The sequence below is a fragment of the Ursus arctos genome, unplaced genomic scaffold (assembly GCF_023065955.2).
Source record: "Ursus arctos isolate Adak ecotype North America unplaced genomic scaffold, UrsArc2.0 scaffold_23, whole genome shotgun sequence".
Classification (NCBI taxonomy): Eukaryota; Metazoa; Chordata; class Mammalia; order Carnivora; family Ursidae; genus Ursus; species Ursus arctos.
The window spans coordinates 31675030-31699636 of NW_026622908.1; the positions used below are offsets into that span (position 1 = coordinate 31675030).

Sequence of the window (24607 nt, forward strand, 5' to 3'; positions counted from 1 at the left end):
ATACTGCAAAGGCAGTCCTAAGGGGGAAATACATAGCCATCCAAGCCTCACTCAAAAGAACAGAAAAATCTAAAATGCAGTTTTTATATTCTTACCTCAAGAAGCTGGAAGAGCAACAGAGGGACAGGCCTGATCCACTCACGAGGAAACAGTTGACCAAGATTAGAGCAGAAATCAATGAATTAGAAACCAGAAGTACAGTAGAGCAGATCAACAGGACTAGAAGCTGGTTCTTTGAGAGAATCAATAAAATTGACAGACCACTGGCAAGACTTATCCAAAAGAAAAGAGAAAGGACCCAAATTAATAAAATTATGAATGAAAAAAGGAGAGGTCACGACCAACACCAAGGAAATTAGAAGGATTATTAGAAACTTTTATCAACAGCTATATGCCAATAAATTAAGCAATCTGGAAGAGATGGAGGCCTTCCTGGAAACCTATAAACTACCAAGACTGAAACAGGAAGAAACTGATTTCTTAAACAGGCCAATTAATTATGAAGAGATTGAGTCAGTGATAAACAACCTTCCAAATAACAAAACCGGATGGTTTTCCTGGGGAATTCTACCAAATATTCAAAGAAGAAATAATACCTATTCTCCTAAAGCTATTTCAAAAAATAGAAACAGAAGGAAAGCTACCAAACTCATTCTATGAGGCCAATATTACCTTGATCCCCAAACCAGGCAAAGACCCCATCAAAAAGGAGAATTACAGACTGATTTCCCTAATGAATATGGACGCCAAAATCCTCAACAAGATCCTGGCTAATTGAATCCAACAGTACATTAAAAGGATTATCCATCATGACCAAGTGGGTTTCATCCCTGGGATGCAAGCGTGGTTCAACATTCGCAAATCGATCAGCGTGATACATCATATCAACAAGAAAAGTCTCAGGAACCATATGATCCTCTCAACTGATGCAGAAAAAGCATTTGACAAAATACAGCATCCTTTCCTGATTAAAACCCTTCAGAGTGTAGGAATAGAGGGTACATTTCTCAATCTCATAAAAGCCATCTATGAACAGCCTACAGCAAATATCATTCTCAATGGGGAAAAGCTGGAAGCCTTTCCCTTAAGATCAGGAACACGACAAGGATGCCCACTCTCGCCACTATTATTCAACACAGTACTAGAAGTCCTTGCAACAGCAATCAGACAACAAAAAGGGATAAAATGTATCCAAATCGGCAAGGAAGAAGTCAAAATGTCTCTCTTCACAGATGACATGATACTCTATATGGAAAACCCAAAAGAATCCACTCCCAAACTATTAGAAGTTATAGAGCAATTCAGTAACGTGGCGGGATACAAAATCAATGCTCAGAAATCAGTTGCATTTCTATACACGAATAATGAGACTGAAGAAAGAGAAATTAGGGAATCCATCCCATTTACAATAGCACCAAAAACCATACGTTACCTTGGAATTAACTTAACCAGAGACGTAAAGGACCTATATTCTAGAAACTATAAATCACTCTTGAAAGACATTGAGAAAGACACAAAAAGATGGAAAAATATTCCATGCTCATGGATCAGAAGAATTAACATAGTTAAAATGTCCATGTTACCCAGAGCAATCTACACTTTCAATGCTATCCCGATCAAAATACCGAGGACATTTTTCAAAGAACTGGAACAAATAGTCCTTAAATTTGTATGGAACCAGAAAAGGCCCCGAATCTCCAAGGAACTGTTGAAAAGGAAAAACAAAGCTGGGGGCATCACAATGCCAGATTTCGGAGCTGTACTACAAAGCTGTGATCACAAAGACAGCATGGTACTGGCACAAAAACAGATACACAGACCAATGGAACAGAATAGAGAACCCAGAAATGGACCCTTGGCTCTTTGGGCAACTAATCTTTGATAAAGCAAGACAAATATCTGGTGGAAAAAAGACAGTCTCTTCAATAAATGGTGCTGGGGAAATTGGACAGCTACATGCAAAAGAATGAAACTTGACCAATCTCTCACACCATACACAAAAATAAACTCCAAATGGACGAAAGACCTCGATGTGAGACAGGAATCCATCAAAATTCTAGAGGAGAACATAGGCAGCAACCTCTACGACATCGGCCAAAGCAACCTTTTTCATGACATCTCCAAAGGCAAGAGACACAAAAGATAAAATGAACTTATGTGACTTCATCAAGATAAAAAGCTCCTGCACAGCCAAGGAAACAGTCAAAAAAACTAAGAGGCAGCCCACAGAATGGGAGAATATATTTGCAAATGACACTACAGATAAAAGACTGGTATCCAAGATCTACAAAGAACTTCTCAAACTCAATACACGAGAAACAAATAAATCAAAAAATGGGCAGAAGATATGAACAGACACTTTTCCAATGAAGACATACAAATGGCTAACAGACACGTGAAAAAATGTTCAAAATCATTAGCCATCAAGGAAATTCAAATCAAAACCACACTGAGATACCACCTTACGCCAGTTAGGATGGCAAAAATAGACAAGGCAAGAAACAATTGTTGGAGAGGATGTGGAGAAAGGGGATCCCTCCTACATTATTGGTGGGAATGCAAGTTGGTACAGCCACTCTGGAAAACAGTGTGGAGGTCCCTTAAAAAATTAAAAGTTGAGCTACCCTATGACCCAGCCATTGCACTACTGGGTGTTTACCCCAAAGATACAGACGTAGTGAAGAGAAGGGCCATATGCACCCCAATGTTCATAGCAGCATTGTCCACAATAGCTAAATTGTGGAAGGAGCCGAGATGCCCTTCAACAGATGACTGGATTAAGAAGTTGTGGTCCATATATACAATGGAATATTACTCAGCTATCAGAAAGAACGAATTCTCAACATTTGCTGCAACATGGACGGCACTGGAGGAGATAATGCTAAGTGAAATAAGTCAAGCAGAGAAAGACAATTATCATATAATTTCTCTCATCTATGGAACATAAGAACTAGGAAGATCAGTAGGGGAAGAAAGGGATAAAGAAAGGGGGGGTAATCAGAAGGGGGAATGAACCATGAGAGACTATGGACTATGAGAAACAAACTGAGGGCCTCAGAGGGAAGGGGGGTGGGGGAATGGGATAGACCAGTGATGGGTAGTAAGGAGGGCACGTATTGCATGGTGCACTGGGTGTTATACGCAACTAATGAATCATCGAACTTTACATCGGAAACCAGGGATGTACTGTATGGTGACTAACATAATATAATAAAAAAACATTAAAAAAAAAAAAGATTTGGGACACTTAACTGAGCCACCCAGGCGCCCTCTACATGTTTAGTTTTATAAGAAACTGCCCAATTCTTTCCTCGAGTGGCTGTACCATTTTACATTTCCTCCAACAGAGCGTCCACATCCTTGCCAGCATTTGGTGTTAAAACTATTTTTTTATTTCAGTAATTCTGATAGCTGTAGAGTGATATGTCACTGTAGTTTTAATTAGCATTTCCCTTATGGCTAATAACACTGAACAACTTTTATGGGCTTATTTGCCACATGCATATCCTCTTCAGTGAAACATCTCTTCATGTCTTTTGCCCGTTTTTGTTTTGTTTTTTAAGAAGGCTTTATGCCCAACACGGAACTCCAACTCATGACCCTGAGATCAAGCGTCATACGCTCCACCAACTGAGCCAGCCAGGTGCCCCATCTTTTGCCCATTCTTTAATTAGACTTTTTTCCCCCCTGTTTTGAGAATTCTTCACGTTTTAGATAATAGTTATCAGATATTGAGTTAGCAAATATTTTTTTCTGTGGTGTAGCTGCCTTTTCATCATCTTCACATGGTCTTTTGCAGAGTGAAAATTCTTAATTTTTATGAGGTCCAGTTTATCAATTTTTTCCACTGATGGGATTGTGGTTTTGGTGTCAAGTCTAAGAATTCTTTGCCTGAAGAATTTGTATATCCTGAAGATTTTCACCAATATTATCTTTAAAAGTTCTATAGTTTTGGGGTGCCTGGGTGGCTTAGTTGGTTAAGTGTCCAACTCTTGATTTCAGCTCTGGTCTTGATCTCAGGGTCTTGAGTTCAAACCCCCCCTTGAAAAAATAAGTAAAATAAAAGTTCTATAGTTTTATGTTCTGCATTTAAGTCAATGATCCATTTTGAGTTAATGTTTACATAGGATGGAAGGTTTAGGTTGAGGTTTAGTGTTTTATCTATGGATGTCAAAGGCTCTAGAATCATCTGTTGAAAAGGCTAACCTTCCTACACTAAATTACTTCGGTAACTTTGTCAAAAACTACTTGATAGTATTTGTGTGGGTCTATTTCTAGGTTTCTCTTCAGACCCACTGACCTGGGTCTGTCCTCTGCTTCCCAACCTCTACGTCAGTTTCTTGATTATATTAATAATAAGTATTTGGTAGAGCGATTATTTCCATGTTTTTCTTCTTTGTCAAGACTGTTTTAGCTAGAATATAAATCTTAGAATAAGCCTGTCTTTGGCTATAAAAAAACATCCTAAGCCTGTCTTTGGCTATAAAAAAACATCCTGCAATTTTGATGGGAATTACATTAAGCCTACAGATCAATTTGGGAAGAACTGACATCTCTACTACGTTGAGTCTTCCTATCAACAACCATGGCATGTCTCTCTATCTGTTTGGGTCTTCCTTGAACTCTTTCATCAGTATTCTGTAATTTTCAACATATACATTCTGTATTTGCTTTGCTAAGTGCACATCTAAGGATTTCATTTTTTTTGGAGTAATTGTAAATGGTATTTTTTAAATTTCAATTTCTATATGTCCACTGTATTATAAAGAAATGTGATTGATTTGTGTGTGTTAATTTTGTATCCTGCAACCTTACTGAACTCATTAGTTCTAGGAGTTTACTTGTAGATTCCTTAGGATTTTCTATGTAGACAGCCATGTCATCTGCCATTAGGGATGGTTTTGCTTATTCTTTTTCCAATTGTCTTTCATTTCTTTTTCTTGCCTCATTGCGGTGACTAGAACTTCCCATACTATGCTAATTAACAGTGGTGAAAATGGACATTGTTCCCAATCTTAGGAGGAAAGCATCCAGTCTTCCACCACTCTACAGATAAGTATGACATTATCTGTAGAGGTTTTTTGTAGGTGGTCTTTATTAAGCTGAGGTAATTGTCTTCTATTACTAACTTGCTCAGAGTTTTTGTCATGAACAGATGTTGGATTTTCTCAAATCCTTTATTTGTGTCAACTGACACAATTATATGATTTTTCTTCTTTAGCCTGCTGGTATAATGAATTATACTGGATTTTTGAATGCTGAATTCTGTTTTCATGTTCTGATTAAAATCTTTTACCATTTCAGAGTTAAAGAAATGAGAAAATTTCACAGATAGGCTAGTCCTTTAAACAATTTTACTGTTAAGGTAAGCCACCTGTGTGGCTCAGCTCATTGAGTGACATACTCTTGATTTCGGCTCAGGTCTCGATCTCAGGGTCCTGGGATCAAGCCCCGCCTCTGGGTCCTGGCTCAGCTGAAGTCTGAGAATTCTCTCCTCCTCCCTCTGCCCCTCCCCTCAGTCACGTGTGCATGTGCTCTCTCTCTCAAATAAATAAATCTTAAAAAAAAATTTTATTGTTAAAAAAGTATATGAAAGGGGGGAGAAAAAGAGGTACATGAGTATAAAAGCTTTAGGAATTTGGTTTCATTTCACTAACTGTTTCATAATGAAACTCATTCTATCCATACAAGCATATTTATTAGGTAGGTCCACACCTCTAAGAAGGTAAAAGTCACGAGTAAAGCACAGCATATTTGTAGTACTTACCTCTTGCCTCAAGAAAGGATTTTCCTTTTTGAGCTCTTCAGAAAGATCTTCTCCTTCCAGCCATTCCTTCATGCCTGTCTGTTCTGCCCAAGCATTCACAGTTGCTAGGGCAGCTGCCCGAACATTGTTCTAAACGGGAGAGAATTAGTAAAGATAACATCAGTTATGGTTTGGAGGTAGGGAGTGAAAAAGTTTGTTGCCTTGGGAACGTGAACAATGGAGGTTTCTCTAAGGTCCATATGAACATACTTGGAATCAACTTCTCTGACACAGAATCTAGTTCTATGGTTGTACTAAAAATCCAAAGTAAAGGAGAAACATAAAACTCCAACTGTAAGATCCTGTATTCAGTTAAATTAGGCAAAAACCGTGAACTGGGCATAAAGTATCATGTAAGGGGAATAAACTCAGTTTGTTTTCTGAAGCTCTGGGGGCTGTTATATCCATGGTTATTTATAAAGAATGTAACTATACAGGGTTGAGAACTCCTAATAGATAGGCTGAACACTTATGTTTTCATATTGAGTTCATAGAATGAGGACTTATTGACATGAAAAATATTAAAATACCCCAATTTCTCACATTAAATGAATTGCACAAGAACAAAGACACATTCACATATTCAGTCTAGAGCTAAATATAAGAAGCTTGCAACTCTCGAGGAGACTGATTCTGAGACGGTGAAACTGAAGTACTAGAAGATCCTGCTCCAGCGGCTCAGGAGAACAGGGAAGAAAATAAATACATGACCCCGAAATTCATAAATGTATTCACTCTTCCTAACAGTACTTACAGCAATGATGTCATAATCACAACAGTCAACAGTTTCTGAGTGCGTCCTATATGAGACACTAACAGCTACCTTAGGTACAGATTCGGATTTAGTTCTGTAAGAATGACATTTCACAGATAAAGAAACTCAACCTCAAAGAAGATAAATAACTTCTCTAAGGGTCACGAGGCTAGTGACATAACTTTTCACCTTCACACTGCCTGCGAGGTAAAGATGTTTACTATTTTCCTCCTAATGTTCTCGTCCCTACAAAGTTTATAGAGTGTTTAAGTGTACTCTTACACACACATGTAAAAATTGTTCTTAGCCCAAAAATGTGGCTGGCCTATTCCAGAAGGAAGTTGCGGTCAGGAGTCAGGTTTACCTTGCTGTCTCCAAGGACTGTGATGATAGGGATGCCTAAGTTCTTCACGTGCTGCTTGATGTTTGGGCCCATGGCTACTGCCAGTTGCTGGAGGATATTCAACGTCTGCTGCACCTGAGTGGGAAAGAGCCAACATCTTGATGCCGAAACTGGGAGCAAGCTGTGTTCCAAGTTTTCCAAGTTCGCTGCTAAGTAGTCAATGCACTAGGAAGTTTTGGGCCTACTTAAAAGCCAGGGTAGTCAGTCGGTTATGATGCTATTGCAATTAGCCTATGAATAATTTACAGTCAGTGGCCTCTCCTTTTATCATTAGTTCATAACACTGGAGTATTAGAATTTTAGACCAGAGAAGATAGTGCTTTATAAATTTAAAGTAAGGTAAAGCCTAGTTTAAGAAAATCCTGACCCTAAACCCAAATTTAAAAATTAGAAATTAAGCATGCTTACACATATAACAGTTTTATATAAGGATATTTAATATTAGAGTCCTACAAAAAGCAAATCTGAGATTCATGAAAATTTGACTAATAAACCTGCCGTTTACCAACCTGTCTTGAGGCACACTTAAGAAATTAAAGGCAGTTATTTCTCGTTCAAAGCAAATAAAGTGACCACTCTTTTTTTTTTTTTTTTTGCAGGTGAAGATTATTAAAAAGGAACTTCTTACAGGGAAGAGGGGAGGGAGAGAAAAAGAATAGGCATATGTTCTACGCACCAAGATTTTATTTGAATCATTGAGTCGACCTTTCAAGGCAGTTGGCAGTTCACCTATATTCGGCTGGATAAATTTTGCTTCATTGATAATAGCTGCCACTTCATCTAGGCCTTCTTTCCTGATCTTCCAGTTCTTGTCACCAATCTTAGACACCAACTCTGAAGTGATTTTATCACTGAAAAAGCAGAAGATATAATCCTAATCCTTAATTCCAGACTCCTAAAGAAATAATGATGTTACAGAAGTACTCTTGAATGGGGAAGAGAAGGTACTATTAAGAATCGACTATCAAAAAAAAAAAAAAGAAAAAAATTCACTTCATAAATTCAGTAAACCATTTGCAACAAACCTACCTGATTTCTGTCCTTGGTAAAAGATCCACAACATCAGTGCCCACCTCATCTGGTTCATCTCCATCTTCTCCTTCGTCTGTACCACTTATGCTGTGCTTGGAAATCCCTCTGGTTGGAGCGGGTGGGCTCTGTCCCTGCATCTACACACAAACAAATCAGCGAGGCTAATGAACTTGATGAATGGTACGAGAGCAAACAAGTTAGAGAACAGGCCTATGTCAAACTTTCCTACTCCTTCATACTACTTAATATTTACACACCAAATAGGGCAGAAGGAGAGAGAATCTTAAGCAGGCTCCACATCTGGCACAGAGCCCGACACAGAGCTGGATCTCACAACCCTGAGATCATGACTTGAGCCGAAATCAAGAGTCAGATGCTTAACTGACTGAGCCACCCAGGGACCCCTACATAGTACATATTTTAATTCCTACTTACATTCCAAATTTGAAACTATATGGCAAAAGGCATTTTTTCTACGAACCTACTAGAATCTGACTTTTCAATCATGAAGCTGTCTTTTGACTTGGATGCCCAAGAAATACAGAGCAAGTCTGCCCAAACCCAGCAATTCTCATTAGAAAGTTTATTCAAGGAAGGCCAAGTTTCTTTTCTTACTTAAAACAATTTTAAATACTGATATATTTTCTGAATAGGCAATACATTAAAAATGTTTGAAATTCCAAAGGTACAAGAGGCATAAAGAGGAAAATCTCCCTTCCTATATCACAGCTAACCAGCTGTCCTCCTCGGAGCCAACAATTTCTTATGAATTCTTCCCAGGGATACTTCATGCATATAAAAGCAAACACATATATATTCTTCGTTCTAAAGGATTAAAAGCTTAAACTTAACTAATACGAGCATTCTCAAGTCTACCAATGGACTGTATCATTTTTGGAATCTTTACCTTCTCAAATTCTGCATCTATCTGGGATAGAAGGGCAGGCTTCTCATCCTCAAAGAACATTCGCAAAGAGGGACCAACATACAGATACATCACACCAAGCAGGGTGATGGCCGAAGTCCTTACAGCCTGGCAGACAGAACAAAAAGAACTTTGCAACTGTGAACAGAACCACAAAGACGGCTGCCATGTTCCTACATATGCGGTATATACTCACTGGGTTTGTTGCAGCAAGAGCTGTCTTCACATTGCTAATGAAAGCTTTCACATTCAGCCTGAAAGAAATAACACCTAGAATTAAAAACAAATAAATGAAACCCTCAAAATACTCAAGAGTTTTATAAAGCCAGACTCCAGGCCTGGCTCCCTTTGGCTATGTCCCCAAGTCTCACCTATTCTCTCTCTCCACTCACTCACAGGGAATATTAAATACTGTCTACATGCCCATTACTCCTAAATCCCAGTGTTGACCTCTCTTCTGAATTCTAGATTCATATATCCATAGAGCTTTTGATAACACTTCCATTTGAATGTATAGCAGATGTCCCACATCTGTCACGACCAAAACTCCTGACTGTCCACACCCCAAACCCAAATGCTGTTCTTCCCAGTCTTTCCTACCTCAGTAAAGAGCCACATTATTCTTCCATTTGCTTAGGCCATCCTTGACTCCTCTCTCTCCTATGCCCAGTATCCTGTTCACATCTTTCAAATACTTTTTTTTTTTTTAAAGATTTTATTTATTTATTGACAGAGAGAGACAGAGAGGGAGGGAACACAAGCAGGGGGAACTGGAGAGGGAGAAGCAGGCTCCCCGCTGAGCAGGGAGCCTGACTCTGGGATCGATCCCAGGACGCTGGGATCATGACCTGAGCCGAAGGCAGACACTTAACCGACTGAGCCACCCAGACGCCCCTCAAATACATTCTGAGTCCTAATACTTCCATCTCTACAAACTATGTCCAAACCACTATATTTTCTTGATAGGAGTATTCCAATAGCTTACTAACTAGTCTCTTTGATCTTCATTATCTATTCGGACTATGGTCCAAATGATCCTATTACTCTTCTGCTTAAAACCATCTAATGGATTCCAACTTACTCAAAACTCTGAGGCCCAATGTGACCTGGCCCAGTTCTTTCTCCCATATTATCTCTTCCCACTCCCTACCTCCCCAACTCATTCCCCTCTACTACCTACTGAAGAACAATCACTCCCTGCTATTTTTATTTATTTTTAAGATTTTATTTATTTTATTTCAGAGAGCGAGAAAGCGTGTGCATGATGGGGAGGGGCAGAGGGAGAAGGTGAGAATCTCAAGCAGACTCCCACTGAGCACGGAGCCCAACACTGAGCTTGATCTCACAACCCCGAGACCATGACCTGAGACCCAGAGGCAGACACTTAACTGACTGAGCCACCCAGGTGCCTCCACACAATTGTGTCTTTGCTTGAATGTCACTTGAATGACAACTTCTAGAGCAGTATTTCTTTATTTGGTAGAATGTAGAAAACTATTTTTTTTTTAAGATTTTATTTATTTGAGACAGGGAGAGAGAGTACAAGCAGGGTGAGGGACAGAGGGACAAGTATACTCTCTGAGGAGCGAGGAGCCTGATGTAGGGCTCGATCCCAGGACCCTAAGATCATGACTTGAGCCGAAGTCAGACGCTTAACTGACTGAGCCACCCAGACGCCCCTAGAAAACCATTTTGAAAGATTTTAAGAGGTACTTTGTAAAAAACAGCACAGCACAGGGAAAGGCAACATAGTATAGCAGTTACAGTATTTTCTCTTGGAACCAGAATGTCTGGATTCAAATCTTGGCTTTGCCACTTTAGAACTGTGACCTGGCCAGATTACTCAAGCTCTCTGTGCCCCAGTTTCCACATGTATAAAGTGGGAATAACAATACCTCACATGGTTTTTATGAGAATTAAATCAAATGAATTATTATTTAGAAAGTGCCTGGCAATAGGGGCGCCTGGGTGGCTTCTTGCCAAGATGAGATAACAGAAGATGACTATACCCTCCAACCTGAAATGACTAAAACATCTGACATGGTACATTAAATAAGAGTTTTCAAGAGGCACCTGGGTGGCTCAGTCAATTAAGTGTCTGTCTTTGGTTTAGGTCATGACCGGGGTCCTAGGATCGAGCCCCAGTTCGGGCTCCCTATTCCTGCTCTCTTTCGCTATTTTTGTTGCTATCTCTTCTCTCAAATAAATAAAATCTTAAAAAAAAAAAAGTGCCTGGCATAAAGTAAGCTCTATAAAATTTTGTTAAATAAAGAAATGTGTTCAATACTCAAACAAGTTTGGGAAACAGTGGGTTAACAGGCAAGCTTCTCTGTTGCATGACCTTGAGAGACTTTAATTCATCAACATGCATGATAGGTCTCTAAACAAATGTGGTCATATGTAGTAATTTCCAAATATATTTGACTAGAAATCCTTGGAAATGGCTTTTCTGAGGGATAGTTGACACTTAAGGAAAAATAACTTAGCTCTAATGTTAGTGGACCTGAAAATGCAGGAGCATGAGCCAATACAGACTTCTGAGGAACAAAGGCAGTTTTGTTTTATGTAAATTAGTCGACCCAGCCCTGGCGTCTCAGAAATAGCAGAGATAGCTACAGCAGACAGAATCACCAATTAGAGATAGGCACAATATTTAATTATTTTGTACCTGATTTCTTTCTGACTTACCCAGAAAAACCAAATTCTTTGATTGCATTTGATAGCCAATTCAGGGTTTCTGACTGATTCTTGGGATTCTTTTGTGAGAAAGCCATTGACATAACCTGAAGCAAAAGAGGGGAAAAAACAAAAACAAGCATGTGTTTTTTCTCATATTTCTCACAGAAATATAGTATGGCATAAAGGCAGGAGTGGATTAAGCATGGTTTTTCCGACCTTGATAGAACTGCAAGAATGCCTTAGGAATGACATATTTAACTTACACAAGAAAATGAGGTAAGTGACAGTAGTATTAAAAGCATTCTGGACTTTACAACTTTCATTAGTGATCACTCTGAATTATAATGTCTTAAGAGAAAATCACTCTCATCTTTTAATAGAATATTCTTGGCCAAGATAAATTCTAATTATCAGGCAACAGCATATTATTAGAGATAAAGATAAAAATGCAGGCTATAAAAATGGTTTGACTTGAGAAGAAAAGAACTACAGTTTCATTACTAAGCTTAAATTAAAATTTGGGAAAAGCTAGGGAGAGAGAGCTCTGTCACTAACCTGTTCAGCTGTCCATGGCAACATGCAGGCTTCAGCTATTGCTGTCATAGCTTCTTTTGCATTGTTCCCACATTTCACATCTCCAATCTTATCCACGAGACCATCCAAAACAATCTGAGCAGAAGTTTTGGAAAAATTCCCCTTCTGTGCAATCAGAGCAACTATGTGAAGCTTCATCTGCATCACCTGAACAAGGATAAAGAGTCATAAAGTTAGGAGGAAGCTAAAGACACGATTTACTGATTTTTATGGCAGCCTGAAGATTTAACAGAGACAACTGAGAACATGACCAAACTAAAAATGACAATATTATTAATTTACTTAATTTATTTTTTAAGTAATCTCTACATCCAACATGGGGCTCAAACTCGTGACCCTGGGATCAAGAACCTCACACTCTACCGACTGAGCTGGCCAGATGCCCTTAAAAATGACAATTTTAAACAAAGAAGAAAAATAATTTTTATCCTTATTATCAATTAAAATAGGCAATTGACAGCAAGAGAGAAAAAAACCAAATTCAATGTTTTAAAATATTAACAAGCAATGTTAGTACATGAGAAGTTTATGAACTGAAAAAAATTAGTTTCTCTATTCTCCTCTTCTTACAATTATTTGCATATAGTACTGAATACACACCTTGAAATACATAATAAATGACCAAACTAACTGCATAACTCAAGAGTTCCCACTAATGCTGCCCATAAAAAACTATAACCCTCATGGACACACACACATAACAGAACTTGACAGATTTAAAGAACTTGTAGATTTTTAAGCAGAACAATGAAGAAGATGTGAAAAGAAGATGATGTGAAGAAGATGGCGGCAGATGTATGGCTCCTGGAGCCTCTTTGTCCTTCAATATTTCTCCTATTTGAATATTTAAATAACAGGAGTTGGTGAGGAGGTACAGAAATTAGAATTCTCTTGTACTACTGGTATGAATATAAAATGGTGAAGCCACATTGGAAAACCGTTTGGAAGTTCTTCAAAAAGTTAAACATAGTTACCATATGACCCAGCAATTTTACTTCTAGGTGCATATCCAAGAGAATTAAAAATGTGCTCACACAGGGGCACCTGGGTGGCTCAGCCGGCTGAGCGTCCCACTCTTAATTTCGGCTCAGGTCATCTCAGGGTCATGAGATCGAGCCCTGTGTTGGGCTCCATGCTCAGTGGGGCATCTGCTTGGGATTCTCTCTCTCCCTTTCCCCCTCCCCCTGCTCACACACGCTCTCCCTCTTTCTCTAAAGTAAGTAAATAAATCTTTAAAGAAAAAAATGTGCTCACACAAAAACTTGTGGATGAATGTTCACAGAGATAGCCAAAAAGTGGAAATACCACCAATTCCCTTCAACTTATAAATAGGTAAATAAAATGTTCTATAGCCATACAATGGAATATTATTTAGTGATAAAAAAGAATGTAGAGGGGCGCCTGGGTGGCACAGCGGTTAAGCGTCTGCCTTCGGCTCAGGGCGTGATCCCGGCGTTATGGGTTCGAGCCCCACATCAGGCTCCTCCGCTATGAGCCTGCTTCTTCCTCTCCTACTCCCCCTGCTTGTGTTCCCTCTCTCGCTGGCTGTCTCTATCTCTGTCACATAAATAAATAAAAAATCTTTAAAAAAAAAAAAAAAAAAGAATGTAGAATTGATACATGCTACCATATAGGTGAACACGGAAAATATTATGCTAAGTAAAAGAAATTTCATTATATGAAATGTCCAGGAGAAGTAATCCATAGAGACAGAAAGTAGAGTAACAGTTGCCCAGGGACTAGGGGGTAGGGGGAGAAATTTGCGGAGAAAGAGAGTGACTGCTGATGGGTATGGGTTTCTTTCTGGAGTGATGAAAATATTCTAAAATTATAGAGTGGTAGGAGTTGCAGAACTCTGCAAATACACTAAGAACTGCTACATTGTACATTTCAGAATGGTGGGTTTTATACGCTCAATAAAGTTGTTTTGAAGAAAAATACATATATAAAATTATCCTTTGCTATGGATCTAACACATAGGAGGGTATTAGCTCAAATCAGGTATGCTTTTTCACCTAAGAGGCTGCACAAAGAGGGGTTTTACAAGTGGCGTGTAGGGGGGAGGGCAGGGTAAGACCCTCCCAGCAGAGGAAGGCTTCGTGGAGCTGGATGGTATGGCTGAGGTGCTGGAACAGTGCTCAGGGAACACAGTGTGTGAGGAAGCCAAGGATCCTAAAGAGAGAACAAGAGGTGGCAGAAGAGAAGCAAAAAAGAGACTAGCGGGATGCCAAAAATAAACCTGACATATTTCAAACTTTTGTTTCCACAAGGTCTATGAGTATCTAGAGGAGAAAGAAACTTTTCTCCTTTTCCTTCCTGTATCACTTTCTTATACCTTCCCTTACACCTACTTTTTATACTAATAACACCACTGTTAAATTCCATCTCTATTATCAGTTAATACATTAAACTATGTGGCAATTTTTCATTGGCAATTTAAAGATCATTTATCTTTTATCCAGACAAATAAGAAACTTCTCTCCCTGTTTATATCTCTCTTGCATATGTGAAGATTAGGGGGCTTCTAGGCCTAACTAATGAGGATAAAAATGCATATACGTAAATTACACAAACTATACATAGATGATACTTCCATATATATAAACTCCCAATTACACAAAGATGTGTTTAATTGAAATGCACACACTCCACTGTTTACATTTAAAGTTATATGACACATGGGTTGAGTGATTTTTTTAAGAAAGGCTAAAAATCATTTCCAAAATTATACCTCTCTCACTCCATATGCTGGAAATTACTTCAATGAAAGATCTTAAAATCCCCAATTTAAACTTACCTGAAAATTGGTTTCTTTCCATCCAGGTTTCTTGGCCAGCATCCTCACTAATGCCTGGCATGGCATTTCAGTTCGATCCATTAGTTCAACAGCCTTAAAGTAAAACAACAGACTGAAAGTTAGGGGGTTAATGATCAGCCAGGGAAAATGGTAAATAAAAAAGTCAAGTAGGTGACTTAAAAGAGAAATGGAAACAAGGAAGGTTATAGAGGAAGCTTAGATAGCTTTGTTTCTTAAGGTGATATTTGATGTACAGTTGTTTTATATTAATACCATTGAAACTCTTCCCAACACCCACCCTACATTTCAGAATTTCACAAAGAATTTGGTCCAAGGCATGTAACCATAACGGTTTTCATTTGCTCAGTGTGTGGGAGAAACTGCTTATACATATTGTCAGTTATCTGATTTTCCTAAAAACATATAGGTTAGAAGTGGTTAAGTATTAAGTTTCAAAGATTTACAAACTCAGGTCTAAACCTGATGCTTGGCACATGCAGGACTGAAAGCCAGGTCTCCTGCCTCAAGTCCCAGTGCTCTTGTGGTTTCTATGTACCCTCCTGATTAGAATCAGAGTAAATGTCAAAAGGAGCTACCATGCTCCTTTCCAATACAGATTTCTGAAAGGAGCTTCTCATACCAAGTCATGATGTCTGTTCTTCTTACGAATCATGACAACAAAGAATGAAACAGAGAAATGGATGACGGGTGGTTTAAGTGGAGCGACCTGTTTGGTTAGGTTAATGGTAACAATGTAAGGTTAATGAGCAAATATCATGATATTAAAATTCATCTAAATCTTGTAATTCAGAATAAACCTACTTTTCTTAAGTACTAAGTTATGAGCTTACAGAAGCCATAGAAAGCAGATATTGAAAGATAAACACTACAGAGCTACTAAAAAACCAACCCCCCATCTTTAGTTAACACCCCAAAGCATGTTCAATGGATATAAAACACAGCAAGTAGCACAAGCACTTTGTCAATTTCATCACTTCTATATAATGTAATGTTCTTTCACATTGAACTCATCCCCATGCATCTATCTACCTTTTGGAACTCTTCCATACAGGCCAGCCTTTCCTTCCAGTTACTGCTGTCTAGAAGCTGTATACAGGTAGCAGGAAGGACAGCTGAAGCTTTTTCTTCACATACTTCTATCTGTAAGATACAAAAACATTAAAATTAAGAATTGCTTAAGGGAGGACACCTGGGTGGTGCAGTCGGTTAAAGTGTCCAACTCTGTTTCATCAGCTCAGGCCGTGATCTCAAGGTCATGAAAAGGAGTCTTGGGTCGGGCTCACACTCAGCGCAGAGCCTGCTTAAGATTCTCCTTCCCTCTTCCCCCTCCCACCCCGCCCTGGCAATATGCTCATTCTCACATGCTCTCTATCTCAAATAAATAAATTAAAAAAAAAAAAAAAAAAAAAAAAAAAAAAAAAAAAAAAGAACTGCTTAAGGAAACAGATGACAAGAATGTAAAAATACCCCAGGCCAAACTACATGAACACTCCACAGGTATGCGATAGTATCTGAAGCTTCTATTCTACTATAATAAAGGGGAAGTTCATCCAAGGCACAGTTTTAATAAGCTAAAAATTATCGATTAACTATATGTTATAGAACTCAGCAAACAAAGATCTCAAATCTTGTAGGAATTGACCTTCCACGCTTTTATGAGTTTGAGGCACCTTGCAGAATACTGACCGAGAGCTCCGGCTCCACTATTTCTTTGGTCTCCAATCCTTTCTTGTTCTTGGTTCCAGCGCTCCCTGCACCTCCTGGTGCAGCTGTTTTCCCCTTCTTAGGTGGCCCACCAGCCTAAAAGCAATTAAAAAACAAAAACTAAACTACACTAAACCACTTAGGACTTAGAACAGTGGTTTTTCAACTTTTTTGGGCCAGAGACGCTCTGAAAATTTGATTAAAAATGAAGGACCACTCAACCAATAAAATACAGGGTATTTTTGGTACCCACAGAACTTAACACTTTCAAGGGGAGTTCAAGGGCAGACAGACCTCCTGAAGACCATTCATGGGGAAATCTGCAGACCCCCATTATTAAGAACCTCTAATTCAGAATGAGATAAAGAGATAAATGAAGTGAAAATGTACTGGAATTATACTACATTTACAGATTGAGAATTAACATTTGATGCCCTTAAATACCTCTAAATCTTTCTTACACTAGTAAAGGACAGTTTCTAACTTCTAGCAGCTAACCAATACCTCACCACCGGATACCCCAATAACAGGAAAACATATTATTAACTCAATGCAGAACTACCTAATTTTGAAGGACTAGAGCGGTTGTTAACGGCAATGCCAGCGAGTGGTCTAGCTGTGTTGAAGATGGCCACAGAAATGAATCTTTTTATTGCTGTGACAGTGCTTCAGCTGGCCTACTTTAATTTCCCAAGTATATGACCATATGATTGCAAGTGGTAACTCCGCCTTTTCCTTCCTCATATTAACACAAGTTTTACTTTATTCTTTTATCTAACTGGAGAACGTTATTAAACAATAAGGGTACTGGCAGGCATTCTCTGTTTTACTCCTCACTTTCACAGGAATACTAGTGTTTCATCACTATGAAGCATGATGCTGACTTGTGGTTTGCTGGGTCTACTGCTGTCGATACATCTTTCTCTATATATTTAGCCACGTCAAAGTATGTGGTTAAGAATTTTTTATCATGAAGATATGCCAAAATCTATTATATTCCTTTTCAGTGTCTGAAATTAGATTTCTTTTCATCTCTAAATTTAGTTAAGTTTTTGAATATTAATATTGAACCATCCTTGCAATCCTGGAATAAACTTCAGTTGGTCATACTTTTTATTATACCCACTAGCTTCTATCTGCTAATACTCTCTTTATTTAAATATCTTGATTTAAATGTGTATCACTCCAGTTTTGAAAGGTCACAAGAAAATCACAGCTTATCACAAGGCACACAGCCAATGGCAGTAATGTTAATATGGTAACACACATCACTGTTCACATCATTCCTTCTTTCCATTTTGGATATTTATTAAACTACGCCCCAAACCTAAGAAAGATAAAATAACAGAGAGTCAACTTAGTCTTCAACATCCAGACCACCTCTGAAACCAATGTTATTTTGAACATAATCTCAGCTTTTAAGGTGTAGTTAGCCAAAACGAAAATGCTGGGTTTTTTAATCGTATGAAGACCTCCAATACTTGCCAGCTCATATCTGTAGTACAATTTTGCTGGTTTATAAAAACAACCTGATAGAGATTTCATTTTCTGACCCTAAAAATAGAAAATTTTATACTCTTTGACTAACTAGAACAACTCTTCTGGATCCTTTTAGCACTCTCTGTAGAGAGAGGTACCTCAATTAACAAATCTCCTACATATATACATATTTTTATAGACATATATATGTTTACTCGATTAATAGGCATATTGGTAATAAATCTTTTCAAAAGAAGAATAAAGCAGGTTGCTCCCCCACTTTTTTTTTTTTTTTAAGGACTCTTTGTAAGAGAAAGCTGTCTAGCCTGGCAGGGTTCAGCAAGATAAGAGGCCTTAAGGTACTGTGCCTAGGTCATTGTCCAGAGAGGCAACAGCAAGTGAGACAGAAGGGAACGGCTCCCAACCACACATGAGAATGCTGAAGAAACCGTATAATATGAATGAAAGTAGACAGAATGTAGTTAGAGACACCTGGGTCCAAATCCCAGTTCTGCAACTCTAGCCATTCACCAAATGTGTGCCCAGTTCCTGCTGTCTGCCAGAAACTCGTCTGTGCATATGGGACTGAGCAGTGACAAGATCTTTATCCTTTAAAGTTTACAATATGGTGTGGGGTGACAGAGCAAACAAGTGAACAATAAAAATATCAGAGTGAGTTGTAAGAAAATATGCAGAATATTTAACCTTGCTGAGCCTTGTTTTCCCTTTCCAGAAAAACGGGAATCACAAAATTCTTATTTCAAGAGTTGTTTGATGATTAAATGAGATTATTTAGGTAAAGCACTTCCCAAAGTGATGCTTTATTAAACACCAGTTCTCTTCCCTAACTTCATGCTGGGGTTTAGGGTGGGGAAAGGAATAAACTTTCTGCATCTATAGCAGATAATTTCATTCTTCAGAGAGTCCACAGGATAAGTGTTCTCTAAAAGAATGCCATATTCACCTTTAGGCATTTCCCTTTTCTACGCCTGTACAAAGGCACAAGACCGTGACTGGTATGTAGACTTGGTGTTGTGATTTAGCAACATGAGGAGCAAAATGACCAAGGTGACATTATTAATGTTCGGTGCCTTGCCACACTTTCTTTATTTAATGGTACTTTATGATCTCTCAAAATGCACTCCTGTACCTTCATTACCATTTTTAGCTCTATTAAAGTTTACTTAACCAAATGTATTGTTGGAATACTCCTTGCTGATGGATGTTGTGCTATATTTTCAATGTGGTAATGAGTTCATTTCTCAAATGAAATCATACTGGAAGGACAACCATGAACCTGAGATTCAGATCCTGCCTTACTAAATTCTAACTTTTAAACCATGTTTTCCAAGTCATCTATTAACCTTAGTAGCAGGTGCCTTTTTTAAGGGTCCTGGTTTGGGTGCTGAAATGTCCTTTGTGTCCTTATCTCCTGCAGCCCCTGAAGTGGCAGTCCTTCCAGGAACAGGCTTGAATTCCTTCTTATCAGCGGCTAGTCCAGCTTTCTTACCATGTACCAGCTCTACCTTTTCCGAACATTCTTTGATCTAGAGAATGAAATTAAGATGAACATCATTAAGCCCAAGCTCTGAAATATAATCACTGTATCAGTACTTAATAAGTCATCTAAACAACTATATGAGAATCCAGAAAGTTTCCTTTTCAGCAAAAATAAATTATCCACTTTCTTACATTTTATTTCTACACAAATTAAAATTATAATAAACATATAATAACCATATTTTTGATAGAAAACATTCATATTTAGAAAGGTAATCTTCCAGATATTAGAAACAATTTTATCTTAAAACATTCTTTTTACCTCCTCTATGGACTGATCACCCAGGTTTTTTTGTTTTTTATTGTTTGTTTTTTATAATTTGAAAGCTATTTCTACTCATATCACTGCTGTAGCTTCAGATGAAATTTAAACCCTCAGAAGCTGTGTTTTCACACTCTAGGCCTAAACTACCAGGGGCAAATGAAAGAACTTTCACAAGCTGATCAGCATTTTTGTCTTCATGAAATAGACAAAATCGAAACAAAATTGTAATACAAAGAGATAGGATTGTTGTCCAATTTCATTATAATCTATCATTAACCTACCTTATCAAGCTTGAGTTTGTCCACATCAGCTAAGAATGGATTTACTGCTTTCTCCCCCACCACTTTCAAAGCAGTACCCAATGCTTCAAATGCAGCATCTCTGACCTCAGGAGCAGAATCATTAATGTGCTGTGGCCCAGAAGAAGAAAAATGATCTTAATAAAAGATAGTTTAGGTATTATTAATTTTAATTCAGACTGGTGATTATTGATAAAGAACTTGCTTTTTACAGTTTACTGAAGCTAAGTGTAGCTTTCCTTTTGCCAACTAACAGTTACTCTTTCACATACTCTTTTTGGGTTAAGGAAACCTCTGGTAATCCATTCAGCAAATAAGTCCTTCCTTTTCCTCCTATTCTCTATTTAAAACGCCTCATATGCAAATGATCTTCAAAGACTCCAAATTGTACGCCTGTGCGCTTGGCCAGATCCAGGAGAACACCAGTATATGGGCCAAATAAGAAACAAAATGTTTAGCAGTTAGTGGAATCATAAAGCTAACTTGTACTTTTCTTTGGGAATGGGAACACAGAGTACAAGAATTTGGATTCAGTTTCCAAAGCTACAGAGGATCTGTTCCTTAAAAGACCATAATCTACTGAAATCTGAAAGTCAAGCAGTCCCCGTTCATAATTAATATGGAAAAAAAATCTTCCCTAAGATTTTTATATATAAGAAATTTCCCCAATTCCAAAGTGAAGTCTTTACCTTAAGTAGAGCAGCACAAAAGGGCTTTAGCAAGCTCTTTGGCAGAGTAGAAGCAGTGCAGTGGCGGAAGCTTCTTGCAATGAAAAGCGATGTCTGCTGCTTGATGGTTGGATTTTTATTATCCATGACTGCTAAAACATCCTCACTGATGTTCTGTAGTGTGGTCTGTAGAAAAGGAAGCATGGTCACTGAGCTTTTCTCAACTGTAAGAATAATCAAAATATTACACTGACAAAATTTACTTCAGACCGAAGTGCAAACTCATGCTGTGGCCTTACAGTGAGGAAGATGGCATCGATTGCCTCCTGCAGGGCTTGTACCACTTGAGGCTTCTTCTCTTTGAATTTTTCCAAAATGGTTGGCACAACCTGTAAAATCGAACAGCTGGAATATTATTTTGCCAGCAACAAAAACAAACAAGGTACTGACATGCCACATGAATGAACCTTGAAAATATGCCACATCAAAGAAGCGAGTCATAAAGGACCACATATATATGATCCATTTAAATGATTCCATGAAATGTCAAGTCCACACAGGCAGAAATAGATTAGTGGCTGCCAGTAGGGAGTGCTTGCTGATGGGTAGAGGGGTTTTCTGGGGGGTGATGAAAATGTTCTGGAATTAGAGGGTCGTGACAGTTCTACAACCTTGTGAATATATTAAAGCCACTTAATTAGACACCTTAAGAGGGTGAATTTTATCGTATGTAAGTTATATCTCAATCAAGCCATTATTAAACAAGGTTTGGTGCTACCAAAACAAAGTGAACATCCAAGATGGATAAAAAGTCATCTGCTTTCTTGAAGGGCACGAGGATCTTATGCCAGAACAATTAAGGGTTCCCATTCTGCACCATGGTAGCAGTGCTTCTCAACCCTTTTTCTGCATCTGCATCTTAATGCACCCATATAACCATTTCTATCAGTAACATCTCTTATTAGACAAAAAGATTCTCAACTAGGCGGACTCAGGATAGGGGAGAACAGGTATAGTATATAATTTTTTTCCCCACCTAAGATTCTGAAAAACTTCACTAGACTGGGATGTCTCCCCCACTTTACTACACTAAGAAAAAGCAATAGAACTAAAAATCATAGCAATTTTGATCAGAAGGATATCCTCTTATTCAAGTACTATGTTTAGATCAATAAAGTTGGAATTTTTATAATTTTTATCTTATAAATCATCTGCAATTCATAAAATATTTATTGAATACCTAATATATCTATTGAGCGCCAGGCACTGTGCTAGCAGGCAAATTAAAGTTGTCTTTTAAGGCCCAAAAGATATAGCAAAGCTCAAAGGCATCCAAAACAATTTTTTTAAGATTTCCCAGAAGTGACAGAGACCAGAAGGAGCACAGTTTCCATGGAGAAATATAAAAGACTTTTTAATACTAGGAGTTAATTATAAACTTGAAAATCAAGATCTTTTAATGGTTATAAAGCTAAAGTTCACTTTTTTATGTATTTTACGAAAAAGATAGCTTATAAATAGCTAAAGAAAATAAACCTGAGCCATTAATATGCTTGACATCAAATACTGTATAATAGTTTTAAGGGGGATGGGGAGATACTCTAAACTATAAGCTCTGTAACTTTAAGCTACATAACAAAATGTCACAAAGCCAGAATCAGAAGTCAAACTGGGCCAGGTAAGCATCGACCAGGATTTAGTAAATTAAAATGTAACTTAAAAATTGTTTTCTGGGTTAAAAGTTATTACTAAGACAAAAGTATATTCTTTTTAAAAAAAGTATGCTAATAAGTAACATAAAACTTACCAAAAGTTAATTAACACACTGATTGCACATACACATATAAGTATTGCATAATAAGTATTATTGCTATAAAATATTGTTTATAGTTTTATTCCAATTCATAATTTACATGTCTAAGGGTTTTATGGACCCATATTTTTATTTCCCTGCTAACAAGTTAGTCATGACTCATTTTTATTTGGTAGTGTCTTTTTTTTTTTTCAGTTAAGTTCTCTGAAATTATTTTTAATGCTATGAGTAAGCAAGCTCCAAATACCATAACTGAGCTTAGACATTAACTTCACAACATAAAACTGACACATGACTACAAACTATGAGGAGCCTCAAAAGTCATTCTAGGTAATCAAATAATCAAGTGGCTAGTAAGTTCAACCCTGAAGTTTAGTATAGTCAATTTCAGAATGCTGCACCATTCTAAGTAATTCAGACCATATTTAGAGGCCAATTGACAAATGCCACAGTAAAAGAAAACATCTCTATTTATTAAAACTGTTACCAAACTTGAGTGCATCTAAATTTACACAAAGAAGAGAGTATATTCCACAATGTCTCCAGTCACATTTCTTAGAATAAATTAAACTGATATACCACCAAGAGTGGAATCTATATAAAATGTTTCAAGTATATAAGTAAATTATTATTTTTTGAATAAGAAAACACTATAATATACATTTTATATATTCATCTTCCCTTCTGGTTTTATACTGCCTTTCCTACTTTCATAACCACTCTGGGTGGTTATCACAAGTCTCAGTTTATCCTGTTATACTGCATATAATCTTATAAGAACAAAGCAAAATATTAGTAAGTAAATAAGTAATAAGCAAATCAACTCAACTAAGTGTTTAGGCCATGTACCCAATTTCCTATATAAAGCTAATGAATTTAGTTATAACTGACATCTTTACTAAAATGTTGTAAGGGGTTATGCTCAATATTAATAAAACTTAGTGAAAAATTCACTTTGTCCAATATATAGAGATCTATTCCAAAGAGCTGTTTTAAAACATAAAGCAAGCTAACCTGACACTCGTGGTAATGCTGATCTGTATCTAAAAAGGAGTGTTACTCACATGTCCTGCATATTGTCCAAATTTCTTCCTTAGCCCAACAGCCAGGCCAGTAAGACATTTTGCTGCCAAAGCCACCAACATGACATTGGTGTCCTTTCCAACAACCTACAAAGAGGGGGGAAGAAAGGAAAACAAAAACAGTCACAACTCTGGAGAAGGGAACTGAAAATGTATTCTTTTTTTTTTTTTTAAGATTTTTTTTTTTTTTTTATTCGACAGGGGCAGAGACAGCCAGCGAGAGAGGGAACACAAGCAGGGGGAGTGGGAGAGGAAGAAGCAGGCTCATAGCAGAGGAGCCTGATGTGGGGCTCGATCCCATAACGCCAGGATCACGCCCTGAGCCGAAGGCAGACGCTTAACCGCTGTGCCACCCAGGGGCCCCTGAAAATGTATTCTTAAAAGAACCCTGGCAAGCTGTTATGCTAACGGATAGCCAATTTTGTTTCCTACAAAAGAGGAAAATTCTTCCTTGACAATATCAAATTTGAGGGTGTCCTTTCATCCTGTTTAGTCTCCTACCTTAAAGTTCTACCGATAACATAGACATAAAACCACAACTGCAAATAGCTAACTTTCCATTAGTGGTAGTCTAGGATGTCAGAGTCGCACAACTCTGCAGGAGGGGACTCTGATAATGGAAGAGAAGCTGCAGGCCTGCTGACTTTGTTCTGGGCCAGGAAAAGCCAAAAGACAGTGGATCTCAGAGGAAAGATGCCACAGGGCAACAGCTCCAACGTTTCTACC

The 24607-nt window shown here is 37.9% G+C and overlaps 1 protein-coding gene across 3 annotated transcripts in view; it reads right to left on the reverse strand.

Moving 5' to 3' along the window:
• CKAP5 (cytoskeleton associated protein 5) overlaps positions 1-24607 on the reverse strand; it is a 107880-nt gene that overhangs the window by 31601 nt on the left and 51672 nt on the right. For all 3 annotated transcript variants that reach the window (XM_026511986.4, XM_026511987.4, XM_044388977.3), the window contains exons 9-24: positions 23864-23968; positions 21286-21375; positions 21008-21172; positions 20301-20429; positions 19559-19741; positions 16698-16811; positions 16041-16151; positions 14991-15083; positions 12155-12340; positions 11609-11703; positions 9117-9174; positions 8903-9028; positions 7993-8132; positions 7640-7814; positions 6925-7038; positions 5768-5896 (exon numbers count right to left, since the gene is read on the reverse strand). In XM_026511986.4, the coding sequence (XP_026367771.2) occupies positions 5768-5896; positions 6925-7038; positions 7640-7814; positions 7993-8132; positions 8903-9028; positions 9117-9174; positions 11609-11703; positions 12155-12340; positions 14991-15083; positions 16041-16151; positions 16698-16811; positions 19559-19741; positions 20301-20429; positions 21008-21172; positions 21286-21375; positions 23864-23968 (2013 nt within the window). The remainder of the gene's footprint in view (positions 1-5767; positions 5897-6924; positions 7039-7639; positions 7815-7992; positions 8133-8902; positions 9029-9116; positions 9175-11608; positions 11704-12154; positions 12341-14990; positions 15084-16040; positions 16152-16697; positions 16812-19558; positions 19742-20300; positions 20430-21007; positions 21173-21285; positions 21376-23863; positions 23969-24607) is intronic.